This window comes from Rhinolophus ferrumequinum, chromosome 10 (genome assembly GCF_004115265.2).
Source record: "Rhinolophus ferrumequinum isolate MPI-CBG mRhiFer1 chromosome 10, mRhiFer1_v1.p, whole genome shotgun sequence".
NCBI lineage: Eukaryota > Metazoa > Chordata > Mammalia > Chiroptera > Rhinolophidae > Rhinolophus > Rhinolophus ferrumequinum.
Genome location: NC_046293.1, coordinates 25136496 through 25158329, shown reverse-complemented (window position 1 = coordinate 25158329; position 21834 = coordinate 25136496). Strand labels below are relative to the sequence as shown.

The 21834-nt window shown below is 37.0% G+C and overlaps 1 protein-coding gene across 2 annotated transcripts; it reads right to left on the bottom strand.

Moving 5' to 3' along the window:
• Positions 1-556: 556 nt before the first annotated feature.
• KLRG1 (killer cell lectin like receptor G1) lies at positions 557-14484 on the bottom strand. 2 transcript variants are annotated; one of them, XM_033117978.1, is made up of 5 exons: positions 14391-14484; positions 13074-13178; positions 9529-9680; positions 2487-2587; positions 557-2013 (listed from the first exon to the last, which is right to left on the bottom strand). In XM_033117978.1, exons 1-5 carry the CDS (start codon positions 14476-14478, stop codon positions 1902-1904), a joined length of 558 nt encoding a protein of 185 aa, XP_032973869.1. In that variant the 5' UTR covers positions 14479-14484; the 3' UTR covers positions 557-1901. The 2 variants fall into 2 exon arrangements, with proteins under 2 accessions (XP_032973869.1, XP_032973870.1); XM_033117979.1 differs by lacking the exon at positions 14391-14484 and adding an exon at positions 13774-13873.
• Positions 14485-21834: the final 7350 nt, after the last annotated feature.

Here is a 21834-nt window from a genome sequence, read left to right as displayed (position 1 = left end):
GAGCCCTCTCAGATACCATGTAGCTGTGACCTCTAAGAAGGATTTTTCCCTCTGTGGATTTTCATCACCCTCATTTTTGTTATTCCTCTTTTATTATCTTTAATAAATGTCTTATTCAAAACACTGCATGTCCTAGATAAGTTTAGTGTGCAATGTTCACCAAAGGGATCAACTGTAGAGTGCAAGCACTGATGGGAAATTTTTAGTTTCTAGTTTTACCAAACTTTATTTCATGAGGCAAGGTAAAAGATTTGAGTTAATCATTCATCCTAGCTTCTAATAAATAAGTCTAAGGAATAAATAAATGACTCAAAAATAAGCTATTTCAAATGTAATGTCCCTAAAGGAGACAAAGCAGTGAAGAACTTGTCCCAATTCTGATGACACGTGGAGAAAATCCTTACAAGAGGACACAGCCTAGTCACAGAGGAGAACTGCATACATCCTGCCTGCTCAAGGGAGGATTCCTTTATTTCTCTTTGAATAAGTAAATGAGATTGCATTGTGTAGCATCCAAGCCATGGCCCAAGTGGAATCACTATCATTACATCCTTAATCAAGTTGTTAGCATCACATCCATAACCAAGAGATACCCCGAGGCCCTAGAACCGAAGGTAAGAGATCAGAGGGAGATAGGAGTTGGTTTCTACTACTTCCTTCTATGAACATTATATCTGGATTAAACTGGCCCTTTGCCTTTTTAGAATCAATTGTTGAATGTTCATATGGGTGGGGTGAGGAAGGACTAAGATATACTGTGTTTCTTGCCCTTAATCCCTCTAACTTGTGGACTAACAGAAACAACTAGAATAAGAATTTTTTAATTCTTATTTTTTATTCATCCCTGCGTTTCTTCCATAGCCACTAATACAAGCACTATTTCAGGTGTTCAAGATACAATAGTGATAAGATACAGTCCGTGTACTAAAAAAAAACTATGAAAGAGGAAGACAAGTAAACAGATTCCAGTCCAGCATCATCAGCAGTGCAGAATATGGTTTCCTTCCTTACTCCCTCCTGTATCCTTGAACAGCACCTTCTCTCCTTATCTATGTCCAAACACTACTAAAAAAGAAATAATCAAGTTTTTTCTCATTTTTGAGGCATCGGTGCCTAAAATAATTTGGAGGTCAACCACACAAACTGCTTCTGGAAATTATCCTCTATAAAAAAATGCCTTATCAGATTGACCACTGTGGTAAATTAGCAAGGAAATTACACATTCACAACATGGAGAAGATATAGTCCCACATTGGTTTATTCAACCACACCTATGCATACTCAGAAAAGCTAAATTCAGTCAAGGCCAAGTCTTTAAGTAAGTGTGAAGAGCTGAGAAACTGAAAGCCCCCCTCTGCTCTCATGCAGGCTCCACAACTTATTTTCTCACCATTGGCATCATTCTTTAGAATAAAGCTTTCTCTGCAAAGGGCCACCATTAGGATAAAAATACATTATCAGGGAGAAGTAACATGTCAACCCATTAGCACACAAAGAAGCCCTGTAGTACATTAGCAACAGCATGTATTTGCATAGGTTTCATCACCTCAGCTCAGAACATAAGGTAGAAAAGGTAAATGATAGAGATGGTGTGGGTGGAGATAAAGGAGGCAGCCTTAGTCACCAGAGTGAGAAACACTGAAACAAAATTGACCTATTTCACAAATTTGCCTAGATCTCGTCTTTAATTTATTATGACCGTATCTAAATACTCTTAAAGAGAGCCCAGCAAAAAACCAGCCCAGCGAAAAACCAGCAGTCGTCCGGAAGCTGCATTCATCTTACATTTAATGCCATATCCTACAAGGTCGGCAGGCACTAAGTGTACTCTCGTGGTTATCCCAACACCCAGAGACCAGCTCCCTCTCTTCAGGGAGCCCTGTGGCAAATCTGACCAGCCATCAATGTCGGACCTTCTTACAGACACAGTGTAAAGGAACTTCACAGCTAGAGGCTTGCAGACCATCTTTGCTGATGGCACCACACTTCTGGATCAAGCTGTTTGAAAGAATCCTGTAAGAAATCAGAAAACCCAATCAAGGTGACATACAGAGTAAAGGAGTTGTAAGGTATGAAAGAATAAAAAGTAAGGCCCCACTTCTGTTTAGGCTCCATTTCTCAGCTCCCAAAAATAGCAGAAAATAAAAACTGCTCGTTAGCCTCTCTTTCAAATGTCGTTCTTTTTTTTTTTCCTTATCCACTGTTCATTTCCTTCCTTGTTCCCTATTTCCTTTCTTCACCCTTTCCTCTCTTCTCCATCTGCTATCCTTGATCTAATTCACATACTTTTTCTTCCCCTTCTCTCCCATTCTCTCCTCTCCTCTCCTCTCCTCTCCTCTCCCCTCCACTCCCCTCCCCTCCCTTCTTCTTCTCCTCCTCCTCCTCCTCTTCCTCGTCCTTCTCTCTCTCTCTCTCTCTCTCTCTCTCTCTCTCTCTCTCCCCCCCCCTCTCTCTCTCCCTCTCCCTCTCCCCTTTGGGCCTCTTACCTAGAGAAGTTTAAGGCTGATCCATCTTCCCACCTCCAGCCAGAATTGTTCCTCAGACCAATCCAGTAAAAGTTTTTATTGAGGAAACCTTTGAGTAGGTTCTAAAGGAGAGATTGAAGATAATGAAAATAGGTAAGAAAGGTGCAGAAAACCAAAAAGACCCAGTGTCATGGTCAAACAATTATTCCTTACACCCTCTCTTATCATCATTATTATGGACAGAATGCTTGTATCCCCTCAAAATTTAAATGTTGAAGCTCCAACCTCAATGAATGTGATGGTATTTAGAGGTTGGGCCTTTGGGAGACAAGAAGGTCTAGTTGAGGTCATGAGGGTGGGGCCCTCACTAATGATAGGATTAGTGTCCTGGCCCATGTGGGAATTGAACCCAAGACCTCAGCATTAGGAGCATGGCGCTCCAACCACCAGGGCCACCGGGCCGGCCAAGGATTAGTGTCCTTATAAGAAGAAATGGCCAGAGCTCAATTGCTCTCCACCATGTGAGGACACAATGAGAAGGTCGCTGTCTGCAAGCCAGGAAGAAGGTTCTCGTCAGGAATTAAATCAGTCAGCACCTTGATCTTGGACTTCCCAGCCTCCAGAACTGAGACATAAATGTCTGTGGTTTATTAAGCCACCCAGTCTATAGTATTTTGTTATAGCAGTCTAAGCTAACTAAAACAACCACCTAGTCCAAATAACTATTCTCTTTTTAAAACTCTAGTTGTAGAGATTTGTTGGTTGCAGAGTGGAACACTTCCTAGAGTTGACTTTATGTCTATAATTGCATTCTTATAATGTGACAGATAAGATAAATATTATATCTCTATCTTCCATTGCAGCTTCTTTCTTGATTGGATGGCACCTGATAAGTATTCAAATAACTGAAAGAAAAAAGCTAAATACTGCTGTAGAAGCAGTCATCTTTCTCATTATCATTTAATACATAAATTATGAAGACTAAAGCAGTATATTTGTTTCTTTTTCCCTACTAAACTCCCATTTTCCAAGTCCTTGTCAATTTTGCATATGACAAGGGGGAAAAAAGCAGATCTTGAGGAAACAAGCTTAAAATAAAGTTGGCTATACCCTTTATATATCCCATGCTACCCACTAGAACAGAGATAAAAGATTATTTTCTCTGCAGAGTCTGACATTTAAATGCGGGAATTTAATTCCTAAGGGAATTACCTCTATAAATGAAATAACATAAAGGATAAATCCCCAAAGATTAATTTTGTGATAGGATTTCGTATTTGTGTAATGAATATTTTGCAACAAATGAACTATCACCTTGCTTTTGTTACAGTATCATTGTGATGATGAATTTTCAATGTGATGTTAATATAACAAGTATTGTGTTTGTTCATGAGCAAGAAGAGGATAAAACTATAAATCTGAAGACCAAAAAATTGATGGAAAACCCTTACCTATAAAATAAAGAGCTCAATGTTTGTGTGTGTTTTAAAGTATGAGTGAATATGCAAAGGTATTCATTCATATGTGTCTTAACAGATACCAAAGCCTCCTGGTTACATGTTGGGGGCAGGAGTAAATGTGTACAGTGGCATTCATGGGCAGCTAACGAATGTCTCTGTGTGTCCAGACGACATTATGCATAATTAACGAGATAATTGTCCAGCATATTCTCTTCACTTCTTATTCTAATTCCCTAAAGTCATTGCAAATCCCTTGTGAAAGAAAATGGAAAACTAATAAGAAAGCATTTAAATTGTTCTCTGTTCCTCTTATTTTGTTCCCAGAAAGCTTGTTATTTAGTGTTTTTGTTTGGTTGCTTGGTTGCTTTGGTTTTCTTTGAGCTAGATCTTGATCTGATACATAGATGCTAAAGAAAAAGACCATAACTTGTTCCAGTGATCATTTCCTGAGTGATCATTTGCCACAAGCCTCCTTCGTGCAGTAATGCTTTGAGATAATCTGCCATTTCATCTGGCAGTGGCCATTACACAGAACATATTTTCAAATTCAGTGAACTTGATTTGACCCCTCTCCTTCCCCTGTAAACTTCTCACCTGCGGAGGAATAGAAGCTCAAAAAAAAGGGCAGTGATGTGTGTTATTTCACAGTAATTTCGTGGTAGGACGTGGACTAGAACCCAAGGCTGAAAATGTGTCTGGAGGTTAAATAAAAACACACTGAGCTAGGGTGGCCGGATAGCTCAGTTGGTTAGAGCGCGAGCTCTGAACAACAGGGTTGCCTGTTCGATTCCCACATGGGCCAGTGAGCTGCGCCCTCCACAACTAGATAGAAGACAAGGAGCTGCAGCTGGGCTTCCAGAGGGGCGGCCGGATGGCTCAGTTGGTTAGACCTCAAGCTCTCAACAACAAGGTTGGAAGTTCAATTCCCATGGGATGGTGGGCTGCGCCCCCCTCAACTAAAAACTGAAAACAGTGATTGGACTTGGAGCTGAGCTGCGCTCTCCACAACTAGATTGAAGGACAATGACTTGGAGCTGATGGGCCCTGGAGAAACACACTGTTCCCCAATATTCCCCAATAAAATTTTTTTAAAAAATTAATTTAAAAAAAACATAGGCTGAGCACATTACTTGAAAATGTAACATGATATTTAAAAATAAGCTTTTCCTATTTCCAGACTTTTCAGCTATCCTGTAGCAAGTAAACATGCAGATGCATTAAGAGATTGCAAAAGAAAATTTGACAGGCTAAAATTACTAGAGTTTCTTTCATATTGATAAGAATTTTCCTTATAATTTTGTGTGTGTGCACAATATTAAAAGTAAATAATCCTTGCTCTGTAAACCAGAGCACTCTTGCAAAAAGATAGTGAAAAACTGTTCATCAACAGATAAATGGTTAAACAAAATGTTATATATCCATATAATGGAATATTATTCAGCCACAAAAAGGAATGAAATTCTGATACATGCTATAGCACTGATGAACTTTGAAGACATGCTAAGTGAAATAAGCCAGATACAAAAGGATGTAATAGGCAAACTCAGAGAGACAAAATGTAAAACAGTTGTGGGGGGGAGAAGCGTGGGGAGGAGGAAATGGGAGCTATTTTTCAGTGAGTACAGAGTTACTGTTTAGAATGATAAAAACATTTTGGCGATAAATAATGGTGACGGTTGGACAACAAAGTGAATATACTTAATGCCACTTAATTGTAAATAAAAATGACTTGAAAATGAATAAATGCTAACTTTTATGTTATGCATATTTTACCACATTTTTTTTAAGTTAAAAAAAAAGATAGTGAGAGATATCCTAACCTACCTACCACACCTATGCTTGGTGTGAAGTTCATACTGGTTACTTGATCTACTTATGAAGAAAAGGGTGACAAAAGACACACACACTACCAGACTATAAATACCTCCAAAGTAAAACATTTCTCCTACTATCTGCCCTGTGTTTCCAGCCATTTCTTTCAATCTTCTGACATATTTCAGATTTCCTCATAAGGGAAATATTCAATTCAACAAGTCATAATTTACTTTGTAATACGTACTTTACTGAAATTTCATGTCTTGGGATACAGGAGAGAAAATCAAAAGTTATTTTGACTCTGGGTTTTATTTTGAGAGACAAGGAAAATTAGTCAAAGTGGAAAAGAAGAAAAAATAAAATTAAGTGATTCCCACTATGTTAAAGAAGTTTTCACATAGATTTTCTCACTTAATATTCATTAACAATTCTGAAATTTTTTTTTCTCCACTGATACATTCCCATGGGATGTTGAAATTGAGAATCAGAGAGGTTCAGAAAATTGCTGAAGTTCACATAGTAAGTAATGCAGTAAAAACAAACTCAAAACTGTCTGAAAGAAACTAAGCTCTTTCTATTACCTGATTCTACTTTAAAATATGGAGGAAAGTGACCAAATTGTGTTTGTATTGTGACCATAATGTTTGTATTGCAGTCTCCAAAGAAGGAAACTTTGCATATAATTAGATGTAAACCCTAAATACAAGAAAAGCCAATATCGTAAGTTCAGGGAGAAGAAAGGGAAAATCCCAGTCATAAATTCTATTAAGGAAGATGGTTAAATGAGAGGTTGTTAAAGCAATAAATTCTGATGATATCATCTCAAATTATGATCATGAGGAAGGAAGATATTATAGGGTGAGGAGCATCAGGATAAATGTAAAGAAACCAAAATACTTCCACAGGAAACTCTCTAGTAAGTGTGTACTTTAAAATAATACAGCAACAACTCTAAGAAACAAATGCTAATATTCTAAATGAACTGAGCCTTGTGTGGGAAAAAATGACAACAAAAATTAAGAATTTGAATATATCTAAAGTTCTAAATTCAAAGAGCAAGAACAACAAAGGCCAGATACAGTTATGTAAACAAAACACTGAGGAAATAGCAAAGGAATTTCACTTCAATTTTGGTTTTTTCCTCAAAAACAAAAAATAATCTTGAAGTCCAAGATAGAAAAAATAGATAAGTGAGCACCTCACTATTCTAAATATATTTCAAATATATTTAAATACCAATGTACATTCCAGGCTTGAAATTCAAATAATTTTTTAAACATGTATAGGAAAGAAAAAGCACCAAAAGATAAATAATACAAAAAGTTCTCTTGTTTCGAAGCACACAAGATAGATTGTGGAAGCTGTCAAATACTATATTTCTATAAGTGACTTTAAAAGGTAGGGTAATATGGAGTTTAAACTGTCTCTGCAAAAATTAAAAGAGAGTTGGGGAGAGAGAGAGGGGTAAGAAGGAGAAGAAGAAGGAAAAGGAGAAGGAGGAGAAAAAGAAGGAGGAGGAGGGGAAGAAAGAGGAGAAGGAGGAGGAGGAGGAGGAGGAGGAGGAGGAGGAGGAGGAGGAGGAGGAGGAGGAGGAGGAAGAGAAGGAAGAGAAGAAAAAACTGGCTCTGCCAGATTTGTAGTTTTGGACTTGTTAATGAACTCTTCCAAATATTATTCACATATCAACGAAATGGAGGTGTTGAATTGTGCTATGTCTGCTATGCTGTGAAGATTAATATACATAAAATACCTACCTTGTTCATAGCAGTTCCAAAATAATAACTCTATTATTATTATTATTATTATTATTATTATTATTATTCACTCTGCTATAACTGGTTTAAGATAAGATGGACTATATACAGAGGGTGCCAAAAAATGCATACACATTTTAAGAAAGAAAAACTGTATTAAAATTGTAATACTCAATATATACTGATAACAAAAGATAAATACAAGTCATGTTTGACTTCAGCAATTACAAGGGGTGCTCAAAGTGGTTACCATCAGCATCCAGACACTTCTGATTACGGCAAACTACGGCTTGAGTAACGTTGACTAAAGTGTCCACTTGTACATATTTTTTGGCACCCCTGGTATATGTACATTACTGAAAGATGACTAACAACATGAGATGGAGGTAGCCTCTAGCATATAGCAACCTAATTCCTTAGCAGTATTCTCTTGCTGTTCGGGTAGGAGTTCCGACCTAAATATGATACTAGGAATATCAAGTATACCTTAACATAGTATGTAAAACTTGCCCTGATGAGCAAAGGCTTATCAGATCAAATATAAGTCAAGTTCGTTCTACAGAACCTGACAAAATCTGAGGACAAGAAAAAGAACTAGGCCAGAGAACCACAGGAATATCAGAAGCAAAACTATCTGTGGTTGTGATTAAATCTATCAGGGATATTCTACCCTCTCTAGTACTGACTTGAACCAAGGGGCTTAAAAGAAAATAAACCAGTTTTAGAAATGCAGCCAATCTAACTCTGTTGAGCTTACACAATCACAGAGGCAAGATTCAGGGAAAGTGAAGAAAGAAAGGAAAGACAAAAATTCCTGAAATAACCATTGTGTTCCTCTGGGGGACCTCAGAGACACAGAAATATCCCCAATTCCCAGAGACTGTGCCTTAGCCCTTTTCTTCCTCCTATTATCACACTGTATAATCTATAGTAGCTGCTACCCCACAATTCTCTGTGGCAGTGTCTTGCATTATGACTCACTAATCTCTTTATCAGTATTTGCCCAGCAATGTTTCAAGTTCTTTGCTCACTTCTGCTATTGACTTCAGTTAGCTCAAGTTCTCAGGAGCAGTTATATCAGAGTGAGAATAGGAGTGGCTGCAAAAAGGTCCAGAAAGTCAGGTTATTATTACCGGATGCCATAAAAGAAAGATTTCATGTGTCTAATGAACAGACCCCAAAGCACTCTGCAACCTAGTTTAAGAAAGGGATAAAGGAGAAGTAAGTCACAGAGACGCACTAATTTGGAGTTGGATTCTATGCAAACTTTCAAAGGAATAAGTATTTCTTTGACAGAAAACAGGAATCTAGATGCTTTAATCTTTTCTTAAAACAGGAAATTATAAAATTTAGGAACTATATGTTCTCCCCAATTGCTTTAGAGTAATTATCTCTCTGAATTTCTCCAGGGGATGTTAATATACTTGAATTTTTAATAAACTATTCTCTGTGGCTTGATTCTACCCAAAAAGTAATATCAATACAGAAAATCAGCATGAAATTAGCACTAAAAACCTAACTAGGATTTCTTATTTTCTTTATATATGTTATTTACATTGATAAGTTAGAATCTGATTGATTTTTGTACCTCAGGATGCCCCCTCCTTGAATAAACTTGAGGTGCTCCAGGATTTATAAAGAGCTCTCTCTCCTCCAGGAGACTGCTGGGTGGACAGAAAGGATCTGAGAGCCCTGGAGGAAGTGGAGCCCACCAGCTTAACTCTGAGAGGAGCTTAAGATCTCTCACACACACACACAAACACACACACACACACACACACACACACACACACTTATGAGAAAATCTAAGTTTCTATAACAGAGGGTTGTTGGGTCAGGCATGGAAAGGGGAAGAGTGAGGAAGAAGAGGGAAGAAGGCATGCGTAGAGGAGGAGGAAAGAAGGGGGGAAGTAGCAGAGAAAAGGAGAGGGAAAAAGAAGGATATTCCTTTTTTTCCTCATAAGAGGATACATGATACATTTGAACAGCATTCACAAACAAAACAACCTACATTTGCTAAATGTTTGCATTTACCATTTCCTGGTTGTCTGTAAGCACAAGGAGATGTGAGTCTTTGGCTAAGCAGAATTCCAGACTAGAATTCCAGTCCTTTTCCTCCATTGAGAAGTAATAACAATGGTCACCAGAGCCCATCCAGAGGTCGGGGCAGTTAAGACAGCTGGAACCTAGAAAAGAAGAGGACCTGGTTCACATCTTTATGGACCATTCCGTCTTGGAAATGAAATGGGAGATAAAATGGAATATGGCACTCCCGATGTCTTCCTGCCGCTCCACCTCTCACAGTAATGTTTAGAGAAATGTGCAATAATGCATGGCCTCAAATTAAATGTCTCACAATATCCAGCTCCATTACTACTACAGTACATGACACTAAGCAAGGGTGTGACTACAACTGTAGGAGCAGGGAAGGAAATGGGAACAATCTGGCTGAGGACTGGGGAGAGAGTACATTACTTGTGCTAGAGATCTTTATGCACATGTGATAAATACACACCAGATAACATAACTGTGCATTTGCATGATATGTGTCAGTGTACTGCCTATATAGGCTCAATGTATACATTGTGTAACTATATAATGTACATTGTTTAAATCAGGCAGAATCTTTCAGAATGCCCAACCTCAACTTGACACCCCATAATAGTACGTAAGAAAAGGACAGAATTTGGGGGTATCTACCAAAAAAAATCTAAAAACATTTATCTGTAAAGATGCATGTATCCCTATGTTCATTGCAGCATTGGTCATGGTGGCTAAGCAAGAAATGTCCTTTAATAGATGATCGGACAAAGAAGATGTGATATATAAATACAATGGAATATTACTTTGCCATAAGAAAAGATGAAAGACTGCCATTTGTGACAACATGGATGGATCTTGAGATTATCATGCTAAGCAAAAGAAGTCAGACAGAAAGTTAAGAACCATATGATTTCACTCATATGGGGAATATAAAACTGAAAGCAACAAATGAACAAGACAAACAAAAACTCATAGATACAGACAACAGTTTAGTGGTTACCAGAGGTAAGCGGGAGAGAGGAGAGTTAGAAGAGGGTAAATGTGGTTAAATATATGGTGATGGAAGGAGAATTGATTTTAGGTGGTGAACACACAATGAAATATATAGATGATGTATTATAGAATTGTACACTTGAAACCTATATAATTTTATTAACTAATGTCACCCCAATAAACTTAACAGAAATTTTTTAAATAATGAAAAAAAGACCAAAAAAAAGAGAGAGAAAAGGACAGAAACTAGAAAGAGCAAACTTAACTATAATGAAATGTTGTTGTTTTTTAAATCACAAACGCAATTGTCTATCATCATTGGAAATTAGATAAAAGACATATTTCAGCAAAAAGAATTTACTTTAGATATTTACAAAAAATTTTCTGACAGAGAAGGGTATCATACACTAAAATGAAAACTGAGACAATTCTCCTCATTGAGCCCTTTAAAATACAGAATATTCTCATTCCTTTAAAATGGTTGGATTATAGTTCTGTGAAAATGAAAGGGAACTGAATAAACTTTCAAGGTAATGTTAACCAAGATTCCATAATTTTTTGATTTTCTACTTCCATGAAACATTTGTATAAACTCACCATAAGCATAATTCCACAGTGGGCAAGTATAAACTATTATATCAAGCGAATACATGTGTAGATATATAATTGGAAACTTGATTATGTATTGTGGACAAAAAAGGGGTTCTATAGAAAGTAACCTCACAGGGTGATCTGATCATAAATTCCTAACTGGGCAGGTCATGGTGGGTAGTCACACTCCAGGCCTACAACTTCTTTAGTGAGAGGTTTTAAGGCAGCCCTGTCCATTGTTCTCATGCATATAGGTTAACACATCTTTGAAATGCTAAAAACAGTATCCCTCAAAGTTGTAACTACCCTCAAGATAGCACATAATCTTAACTACCCTGTAATCCCATCCCTTCCTTGCTTTCTCCCACCTTCAAGTATTCTTCCTTACGCTCCCTCCTTAATATCAAATGCATAAAAGAAATTGCTAATTGTCACTCTCTGGAGCATTTGAAATTTTGCTTCCTGGCAATCGTCGTCAATTTGTGTCAAATAAACTCATAAAAATTATCTACAGATTTGGATGTTTCTTATGTCAACAGTATCTATTTCAGATCTGGGAATTTAAAATCTGGGGGAAGTCGTCCTTTTTAATGTAAAGATTAGACAACTTTTCTATGGGAAGCCCTGCCATAGGACAAATATAGGGTTCTAGAGAACAAGCTTAAAGTTAGCACTTCACAGATTTGTGTTTTTTCCATACAACTGTAACATTACCCAGCCTGCATGAGAAATCTCCAGCTTCCCTAGAAGTCTCTTTTTATCAAAAGTAGTACTTGGGTCTGAGGTAAAGGTACTAGGGTTGAAACCTTAGAATCCTAGTGAATACTCTCTATAACCTGTCACTGACAATCATCCCCAGATAACATAAATCTAAATTAGGATTCTAGATTGTGAAACAATAAACCGAGGGCCCTCCAGATTATCATACTTAAGGACCTAGAAGAATTAAATCTAGAAAAGTTCATTTTAAAAATATAAAAGCTCTCTAATTAGAAAACAAATCAAAATATGCTTTAATTATGATATATCTATTAGGTAAAAAGTTAAACACAATATTATAATTTGATTGCCATGATAAATATGATAATAGGTAGGAAAATGTTTGTGACACAATATAGAATTAAAAAGCAATATACAAATGTATAAGCATACTATGATTAGAACTACACCCAGTCTTACTTTAAAAAAACAAAGGTGGGAGATTTTAGAGGACTAGATTGAAATTCTGTTAAGAGAATAAATACTTATACAAATGCATATAGTCAAAGACTAGGAGGTTATACCTAGGAAATGTTGTATACAAGTGTTGATTTATACTGTTGGGATTAATATTTTTTGAAATTTTCTGTTATATTGCATTCACAGCACAAAATAGATATGAGGTGTGATTGAAAGATACGGTGAATGTTTAAATAAAAAAATTATTACAGTAAAAGACACGTTGCCATTAATCCCCATTGAAATACTCCCCTTCACTTCGAATACACTTATTCCGTCGTTCTTGCCATTTTCTGAACCAGTTTTGGAAGTCCTCTTTTGCGAGTGTCTTTATTTCACTGTCTATCATGACAACGTTGCATATCACACATCGTTTCTGATATACAGCAATTTCTGTCAAATAAAAACATTACAGTGTGTCCTCATCCACCTTATTCACTGAATCTGGCACCATATGACTTCTGGGCTCTTCCCCAAAGTCAAAATGATTCAGGACATTGAGGCAGCCACATGAGCACAACTAAAGACACTCACAAAAGAGTACTTCCAGAACTGCTTCAGAAAGTGGCAAAAACAATGGGATAGTGTGTTTGAAGCGAGGAGGGGGTATTTTGAGGGGGATTAATGGCAATGTGTCTTTTACTGTAACACATTTTTTTAATTTAAACACTCACCGTATTTTTTAATCACACCTCATACATGAAAGATTATTTTTGGTTTAAGTTAGCACTTACCCTGGCACAGAATCCATTTGAACAGCAGCAAACTCACAAGAACGGCACTCACAAGGCCCAAAACTATTGCCACATGGCAAGAGAGCGACCACCTGGAAGAAGAAGCTACAAAAACAGAATCCAAAGCAAGATCCTGAGTCATAATAAAAGTTGAAGGAAAAGAAAAGGGAAGGAAAGGATATCTGGGATCTTGAAGTGATGTGGTCTAGTGGGAACTGAGACCGAGGCCCTAAAGATTCCTTTCCTGGATCTGTCAGGGACTTGCTCTAAAGTCTAGAGAAACCACCCACATCTTTAGCAAGGAATATGCTATATTTATCAGTTAATAATACTTTTTTTCCTTTGAAATTGTGGCTTACACAATCTCATGTGTTAGTGGTGATATATAAATTGGTACAACCTCTGTGGAGGACAATTTGGCAATGTCTACCCAATTACAAAGGCAATTACTCTTTGACTCAGCAATCTCTCTTTGAGAAAAATGTTATAATTTGCTCAATCAATCCAGTATACATGGACATTTAGATTTCTTTCCATTACCATAAATTATACAGCATCGGACATTTCTAAGAACATTAAAAGTGTAATAATAAGACTATATAGTAAGAAAGGGGAAAGCTTATGGAGTTAACCTTAAAAAACATACTTATGGGAGTTTACTGCCTAAGATATAAAATCAAATATTAACTTTGGTGCTTACACTATTATCTGCCTGTCTTGGAAAGTGTTTTCTCAGGGCTCAGTGTAAAAATGGTTTATTTCATCCTCAAATCTCCAAAGAGTCACAGGGACTAGTTATCTATGGTGTTCTTGATACCCCGTCACCATTCTGGTACAACACTGTTGGGGGAAAAAACCCAGGTATGTGAATCAATTCTCTTATGATAAAACCTCACTATTACCAATTAGTAAAATTACTGGTGTCTCTCTTCTTATTTCTTAGTTGTAAAAACAGATACTTAGAATTTAAACAGCTGGTTTACAACAAACTTTACAAAAGAGATAAACTTCTCCCAACAAAGTTCTTGCCTTCATATAGGAGCAATAAAGAATAACAGAACTGTCCTAGCTGGGGTTTCGTAGATAAGATCATAGATGTGAATGATTAGAAAAGAATTTACCTGAGACCTAAGATCAGACCGGGACATGCACCAAATTTTCATATCCAACTCTGGACTTCAAACTGAAACTAAAGTATTTCCTCAAATGACCCTCAATTTTTCTGCATCCTCTACTCCAAACTTAATTCTGTCTCCCTTTCATCCCTTAGCCTATGGTAACTAAGCAGAGTTTTCCATACTAACTTGGTTAACTCACCTTTTTGCTGTGGTCTGTCATCATTCTGGGTTTGGGGTGAAGTAGACAATTCTAATGCAGAATAAATAGCATTGTCAATCATCTCCATCGCTTTCACTTCAGCTGAGAGAGTAAAATTACAGAAGTGTGAGGAGATATGCACCAGTGAGGAAACAGCCCAATCTATAAACTGCTAGCAGGAAACTTGAAGGCTTTTTTTTTTTTTAATGGTCCAGCATGACAAAAACCGAAGTAATTTTTCAGAAAATGATCAAATTCTAGGGCTGCCTATAGAAATTAATTAGAATATAAACTGCCTCACCATACTGTCTAAATGCTCATTAAATACATCTAAATTGATCCCCCATCTCATCTAATTCTACTGAGCAAGGAAAAGTTGCTCTTCAATCAGTAAATTCAATTATGGAAACTGGAATAAAAATGAGAGTAGTTCGTAGGTATGAATTTATCTCAGATTTTGTTTTTACTTTGTTTCCTTTTGAGAAAATAGATGCATGCAAAATGGGATGAGTTTCATTGTTTCTTGGACCTTTGGGGTAGTGCTACGTGGTAGAGAAATGGACTGTTGGCTGCATCTGCCTGGAACCATGAGAGAAATGGACTATTGCCCAGTCTACGTTTTGTGAATATTCTGTGCCCCTATGTTCCCTAAAACATTCTCCCAATTGTGCTCTAATCTTTACCCTTCACCGTGTCAGGAATTCCATTAAATTTCTCTCCTGTTCTCTTATATGCAAAGACAACTATGAAAGGGAACACATTAAATAAATACATACCAAAGTATAATTTATTTCTAATGGATGAATGGTTAATAAAAAAGTTAAAGAAAAACAGAAAGGAAATTGAAACGCTAAGAACAGATAAAATCACCAAGACAGAATGTATAAGACAGAAAAGAGGAGAAATAGGAAGAGCATATTAATAAAAACTAATATAGTTCTGTTTCCAGCCCTAACAGAGCAGTACTGAACTTGACCTCTAGCCAAAAAACTATACATGACGAAATATGCGAGTATGAGGCAACTGTTTCCAGGTACAGAACACGGGAAGCTCTGTGCTCCTTGAGAGAACAGAACACACAAAGGTGAGCACTATGATCACCCTGGCATTCTACCAAGGCCACTTTCTGGCACAAAGCAGGAAAATGAGTGCTAAACAAAACAGCAGTCTCACTAAGCTGGAGACAGAGATCCAAGTTTTGAGCTGTTTATGTGGCTGGAATTTGAAGGGCAGAGTAACTGACAACATGGAGCTGCACGGAGAGAGATGTCCAGAAGACTGCATGGGAATTCACCGTAGGCCCTTGGCTAAGAGCTAGACTGCACAGACAAAGGACGTGATTCTGCAAGTCCTAGCTGAGATGGCCTCCTGCAAGCCCAACAGCTGAATAAGTGAGACCAGAAGTGGTACAGTGTTAACCAGCATGAGCAAAACAAAGCCTGACAGAATCCAAAAGATCTACCAGTAATTTAGCTGTCCGTGAGAACAAATTTTGATGCCCTTAAAAGGAAGACAACATAAACAAAATGTGGTTATGCGTACAATGGAATATTTATTATTCAGCCTTAAAAAGGAAGGAAATCCTGTCACATCCTACAAAAATGGATGAACCTTGAAGATATGTTAAATGAAATATGCCAATCACAAAAAAGCAAATGTTCTCTGATTCCACCTATATGAGGTATCTAAAGCAGTCAAACTCATAAAAACAGAAAATAGAATGGTGGTTGCCAGGGGCTGGAGAGGAGAAATGGGGAGTTGTTTAATGGTTACAGAGTTTCAGTTTTGCAAGATGGAAAAACTTCTGGAAATACGTTGTACAACAATGTGAATATACTTGTATTAGTCTGCTTCGGCTGCCATAACAAAACACCATAGCCTGGATGGCTTAAACAATATTTATTTTCTCACAGTCTGGGCCTGGAAGTTCAAGATTAAGGTTCCTGCAGCAGCCACCTTCTGGTGTCTGGTGAGAACTCCCTCCTGCAGCAGCCACCTTCTCACTGTGGTCTTACATGGCTTTTCCTCAGTGCCTGTGTACAGGAAGAGAGAGAGGGAGCTCTCTGGTGTCTCCTTTTATAAGGACACCAATCCTATCAGACCAGGATCCATCATGATGAGCTCACTGAATTACATCCTTAGAGGCCCCGTCTCTAAACACAGCCACACTGAAGGTTAGGGCTTCAACATACAAATTTGGCGGTCGAAGGGGACACAACTATTCATTCCATAGCAATACTTAACACTACTGAACCTACACTTAAAAACGGTTAAGATGTTTTTAAAAGGAAGGCAACACAGGAACCAGAGCTCCTTGAAGAAATGACTAAGTCTAGCCCCAGGAGGAAAAATACAAAATGAGCCCAGAACATCTTTTAGTCTTTTAAAGCTACAAAATAAAGAAGTACTCAAAAGCAAAAAAAAAAAAAAAAAAAGATGAGGGCATGTCAGAAGGACGTGGAACTAACTGAAAAAGCTCTCAATGGCCAAATATGAAACAATTAGAGAAACAAAATAAATAACAGTATTGGATTATAAACCAGGAATAAAAATATCTGATTCCATACTGACTTATATTTATTTATTTTTGAGGAATAAAAACTGTACAGATGGTCCCTAACTTATGATGGTTCGACTTACAATTGTTCAACTTTACAATGGTGCAAAAGCAATATACAAGGTCTGGCAATTAAGTTCTTGAACTTGTTGCAATGATGTTTGCTAAACTTCTTTTGATATCAGAGGGATTGTTTACTATGAATTTGTACCAACTGGACAAACAGTTAACCAAGTTTACTATTTGGAAGTGCTAAAAAGGCTGCGTGAAAAAGACCTGAACTTTTCGCCAATTCATGGCTTTTGCATCACGACAATGCACCAGCTCACATGGCACTGTCTGTGAGGGAGTTTTTAGCCAGTAAACAAACAACTGTATTGGAACACCCTCCCTATTCACCTGATCTGGCCCCCAATGACTTCTTTCTTTACCCAAAGATAAAGGAAATATTGAAAGGAAGACATTTTGATGACATTCAGGACATCAAGGATAATACAACGACAGCTCTGATGGCCATTCCAGAAAAAGAGCTCCAAAATTGCTTTGAACGATGGACTAGGCACTGGCATCAGTGCATAGCTTCCCAAGGGGAGTACTTCGAAGGTGACCATAATGATATTCAGCAATGAAGTATGTAGCACTTTTTCTGGGACGAGTTCGTGAACTTAGTTGTCAGAACTTCGTACATTGCAAAATGATTACCACATTCAGACTATTATCATATCCATTACCTCCAGTAGTTACTACTTTTGTTTGTGTGTGGTGTGGTGAGAACAGTTGAAATCTACTTTTAGCAAATTTCAAGTATACAATACATTATTATTAACTATAGACACCATACTGTACATTAGGTCTCCAGAACTTATTCATTTCATAACTGAAAGTTTATACCCTTTGATCACTATTTTCCCTTTTCCCCAACCCTTAGCCTCTGGTAACAACCTTTCTATGTTTTTGTTTTATGGGTTTTTTTACATTTCACATGGTAAGACAAAGCAAAATTTGTTCTTGTGTTTGGCTTATTTCACTTAGATAATGTCCTCCAGGTTCATCTATGTTGTTGCAAATGGCAGGATTTCCCTTTTTTAAGGCTGAATAATTTTCTCTTCTCTATATATGTACATATATATGACATTTTCTTGAACCATTCATCTGCCAACAGATATTAAGTTTATTTCCATGTCATGGTTACTATGAATAAAGCTGCAAAGAACATGGCAGTGCAGCTATCTCCTTAAAATAGTGATTTTATTTCCTTTGGTTATATACACACAAATGAGATTGTTGGTTCATATGGTAGCTCTATTTTTAATATTTTGAGGAACATCCTTACTGTTTTCTATAGTGGCTGCAGCAATTTACATTGACATTCATTTTATTGTTTCCTTCGCTGCGCAGAAACAATTTATTGTAGTCCCACATTTTTATTTTTGCTTTGGTTGCCCATGCTTTTGGTGTACATTCCAAAAACTGATTGCCAAAACCAATGTCAAGTTTTCCTGCCATATTTTCTACTAGGACTTTTATGCTTTTAGGTCTTACTTTTAAGTCTTTAATTTATTTTGAGCTATTTTTGTGCATGGTTCATGAAAAGGGTGCAATTTCATTCTTTTGCATGTGGATACATTGTTTTCTCAATATCATTTATTTAAGAGATTATCCTTTCTCTATTGTATATTCTTAATGCCTCTGTCAGAAATTCGTTGACTGTACATACATGGGAAGTGGGATGGTGCCAGCAAAAATGAAACTGTTCTTCCTGCCCTTATGTTGTTAGTCTCAAGTTTTTTGTTCCACTGTGTTGCTGATGCTTCTTAAGTGGACTGCTGAGAGACCTCCCAGAGCTATTTTCATTAGTGGATAGCTGTCTAATCATTGTTCTTTGTGGGGGAACAGAGGCTTCAGTCTCTTACTCCGCCAACATGGTGATATCACTCCTCTGAATCCATTCTGATTTAAATAAATGATTAAATAAATGAGAGCGAAGTTATAAATCTTCCTTACAGAGACTCCAAATAATATATTCAGATACTCACCACTCATAGTGTGCAAATTAAATCTCTTCCCCTTGAATGCCAGCAAAACTTAACAACTCACTTTCAAAGAATAATGTATGGATAAGAAAAACAGTAACTTCACAGCAGAAAAACCCGGCAAACACAACCTCAACCACATAAACAGGGTTAACCATGTGAAACCACCAGTGATAAGTCTTGCTGACATCATGTACCTCCAATATTATGCCATGAGCAAGGCAACTGACCACTATGGTATATTTTGCCAAACCCTCAGTCTAAACGTGAAAAAAATAAAATCAGATAACTTCAAATTGAGAAGTATTCTACTAACATCTGACCAGTATCTTTCAAATACATCAAGGTCATGAAAAATAAGGAAACACTGAGAAATCATTATAGACCAGAGAAGACTAATATGAAAACTAAAACGCAAAGTGGTATCCTGGATTAGATCCTGGAACAGAAAAAAGACATTAGTGGAAAACTGATGAAATCAGAGAAAACCTGGAGTTAGTTAATAATAATGTAGCAGTGTTTATTTCTTAGTTCTGACTAATGTATCATGATTATTTAAGATGTTAATATAGGGGAAACGGGGCAAAGTTTATAAAGGAATGCTCTAACCTATCTTTAAAACTTTTCTGTAAATCTAAAATTATTCCAAAATAAAAATTTTATTTAAAAAAGAGAGACAACATAATGCAGACTCCCTATAATGTAACACATTTAATGTCCAGCATAAAATTAAAAATTATTACAATGCTAAGAAGTAAGAAAATGTGGACCATACTCCAGAGAAAAATCAGTAACTAAAAAAGAAACTTAAGATGACATAGATGTCGGAATTAGGAAACAAGGACTTTAATAGCTATATAAATATGTCCGAAGACATAGAGGAAAATATGATCACAATGAAAGAAAAAGTGAAGAATTTCAGCAGAAAAACAAAAACTTTGAAAAAAAAAACCCTGACTATTCTCAAACAGAAATGAACAATATGCATAATGTTTAAAAAATAACTGAATGGAATTAACAGCAAATTGGAGCAGAAAGAAGAAAAGTGAGGTGAATGTGAGGATAGATTGCTAGAGTAGGAAGAGCTGTGGTCAACAGGTTAATGTAGACTCTGGTTTGATGCCAGTACTGAGCCTGGAGCTACCCAGCAAAAGTCTCAGAGCACACCGAGGCCAGCTGCTGCCCACCTGGGTCCTGTGGACTGCAATAGTTTTTCAAGAAAGAGTGTAACATGGGCAGGACCGGCTGCTCTCGGAGAAAGTGCCTCTGGTATTGGGTGAATTGGTTGGGGTGGGGTCTCAGTGAGTAGGCAGAGTGGAGCAGTCCTATCAGATTTAGATTTGACCTGCGGGGGAGAGCTCAACACAGGAAAGATGGTGCCTGCCTGCAGGTTGCATGGGAGGAAAGAAAATGGCGATTGTCCTCCAGCCCTTGCTTCAAAGCCGCATACATCAGTTTGTCCCCTGTATGCCTCCGATGCCCCCCGAGTTATTGTCCCTCTGCCGGAGCCCAAGGTCAGTGTCTACAAGCGAGAGATTCTGTGTGTAGGCTGTTTAAGAGGACGTCTGGGTTTCCCCACAGCCCTTGTTTTTACCTGGATAGTAGGAATCCCCATTGTTTTTCACAGCCAGATGCACCCCCTGCAACTAGCAAAGGCAACTGGACCTGGAGCTGAGCTGCGCCCTCCAAAGCTAAGACTGAAAGGATAGCAACTTGAAGCTGAACGGCACCATCCACAACTAAGATTGAAAGGACAACAACTTGACTTGGGAAAAAACAGTCCTGGAAGTACACACTGTTCCCCAATAAAGTCCTGTTCCCCTTCCCCAATAAAATCTTTAAAAAAAAAAAATTCATTGTCTTTGATCTGTGATTTATATTTTATCAAATTTTTTAAAATTTTGGCTTATATTTCCTGTCCTCTTTCTGAAACTTTAATGATAAATATGTTAGATTGCTTGGTGCTCTGGAGTTTTAAGGGGGACAAAGAGGGTTTTCTTTCTCCATGTGTTAATTTTGGATATTTTCTAATGATATGTCTTCAAGTTAACTAATGTAGTTTAGTTTCTCATCTACTGTAATTCCATCCAGTATATTTTCACTGTATTATTTCAGATATTGTATTTCTCATATCTAGAAGCAGGATTTCAGTTATATTTTAAAAACGTGCATTTCTCTCTTCATCATGTTCAATTTCCCTCTATCTTCTGAACATATGAAGTGTATAATAGCTGTTTTAACATCCTTTCTGTGAATTTTCTCATCTTTGTTATTTCTGGGTCATTTGTAAAATACATTTTTCACAATAATTTCATTTATAAAAGCATAAAAAAATATAGGTACTTGTGAATAAATGCAACAAATAATATGTAAGACCTCTACACTGAAAACTATAAACATTGCTGAAATAAATTAGATAAGATCTAAATAGAGAGTTATATTCAATCCATGGACTATAGAAATCAGCATTGTTAAAAATGTCAATTTTTCCCAAATTTATCTTTAGATTCACAATAATCCCAATTATAATTGCAGCAAGATTTTTTTATAGAAATTGACAGGTTGATTCTAAAATATATATGGAAATGCAAAAGACCTAGAATAGCCAAAACAATCTTGAAAAAGACAAGAAAGACTTACAATACCTTAGATCAAGACTTACTATAAAACTAGAGGAATCAAGACAGTGTGTTGTTGGCATAACAATTAACAGAGAGATCAATGAACAGAATGAAGTCCAGAAATAGAACCACATTTATACAGTCAATTAATTGTCAACAAAGCTCCAAACAATTTAAAGGAGAAAGAAGTCAAAAAGTGTTATGGGGAGAACTACATATCCATGTGGGGGGAA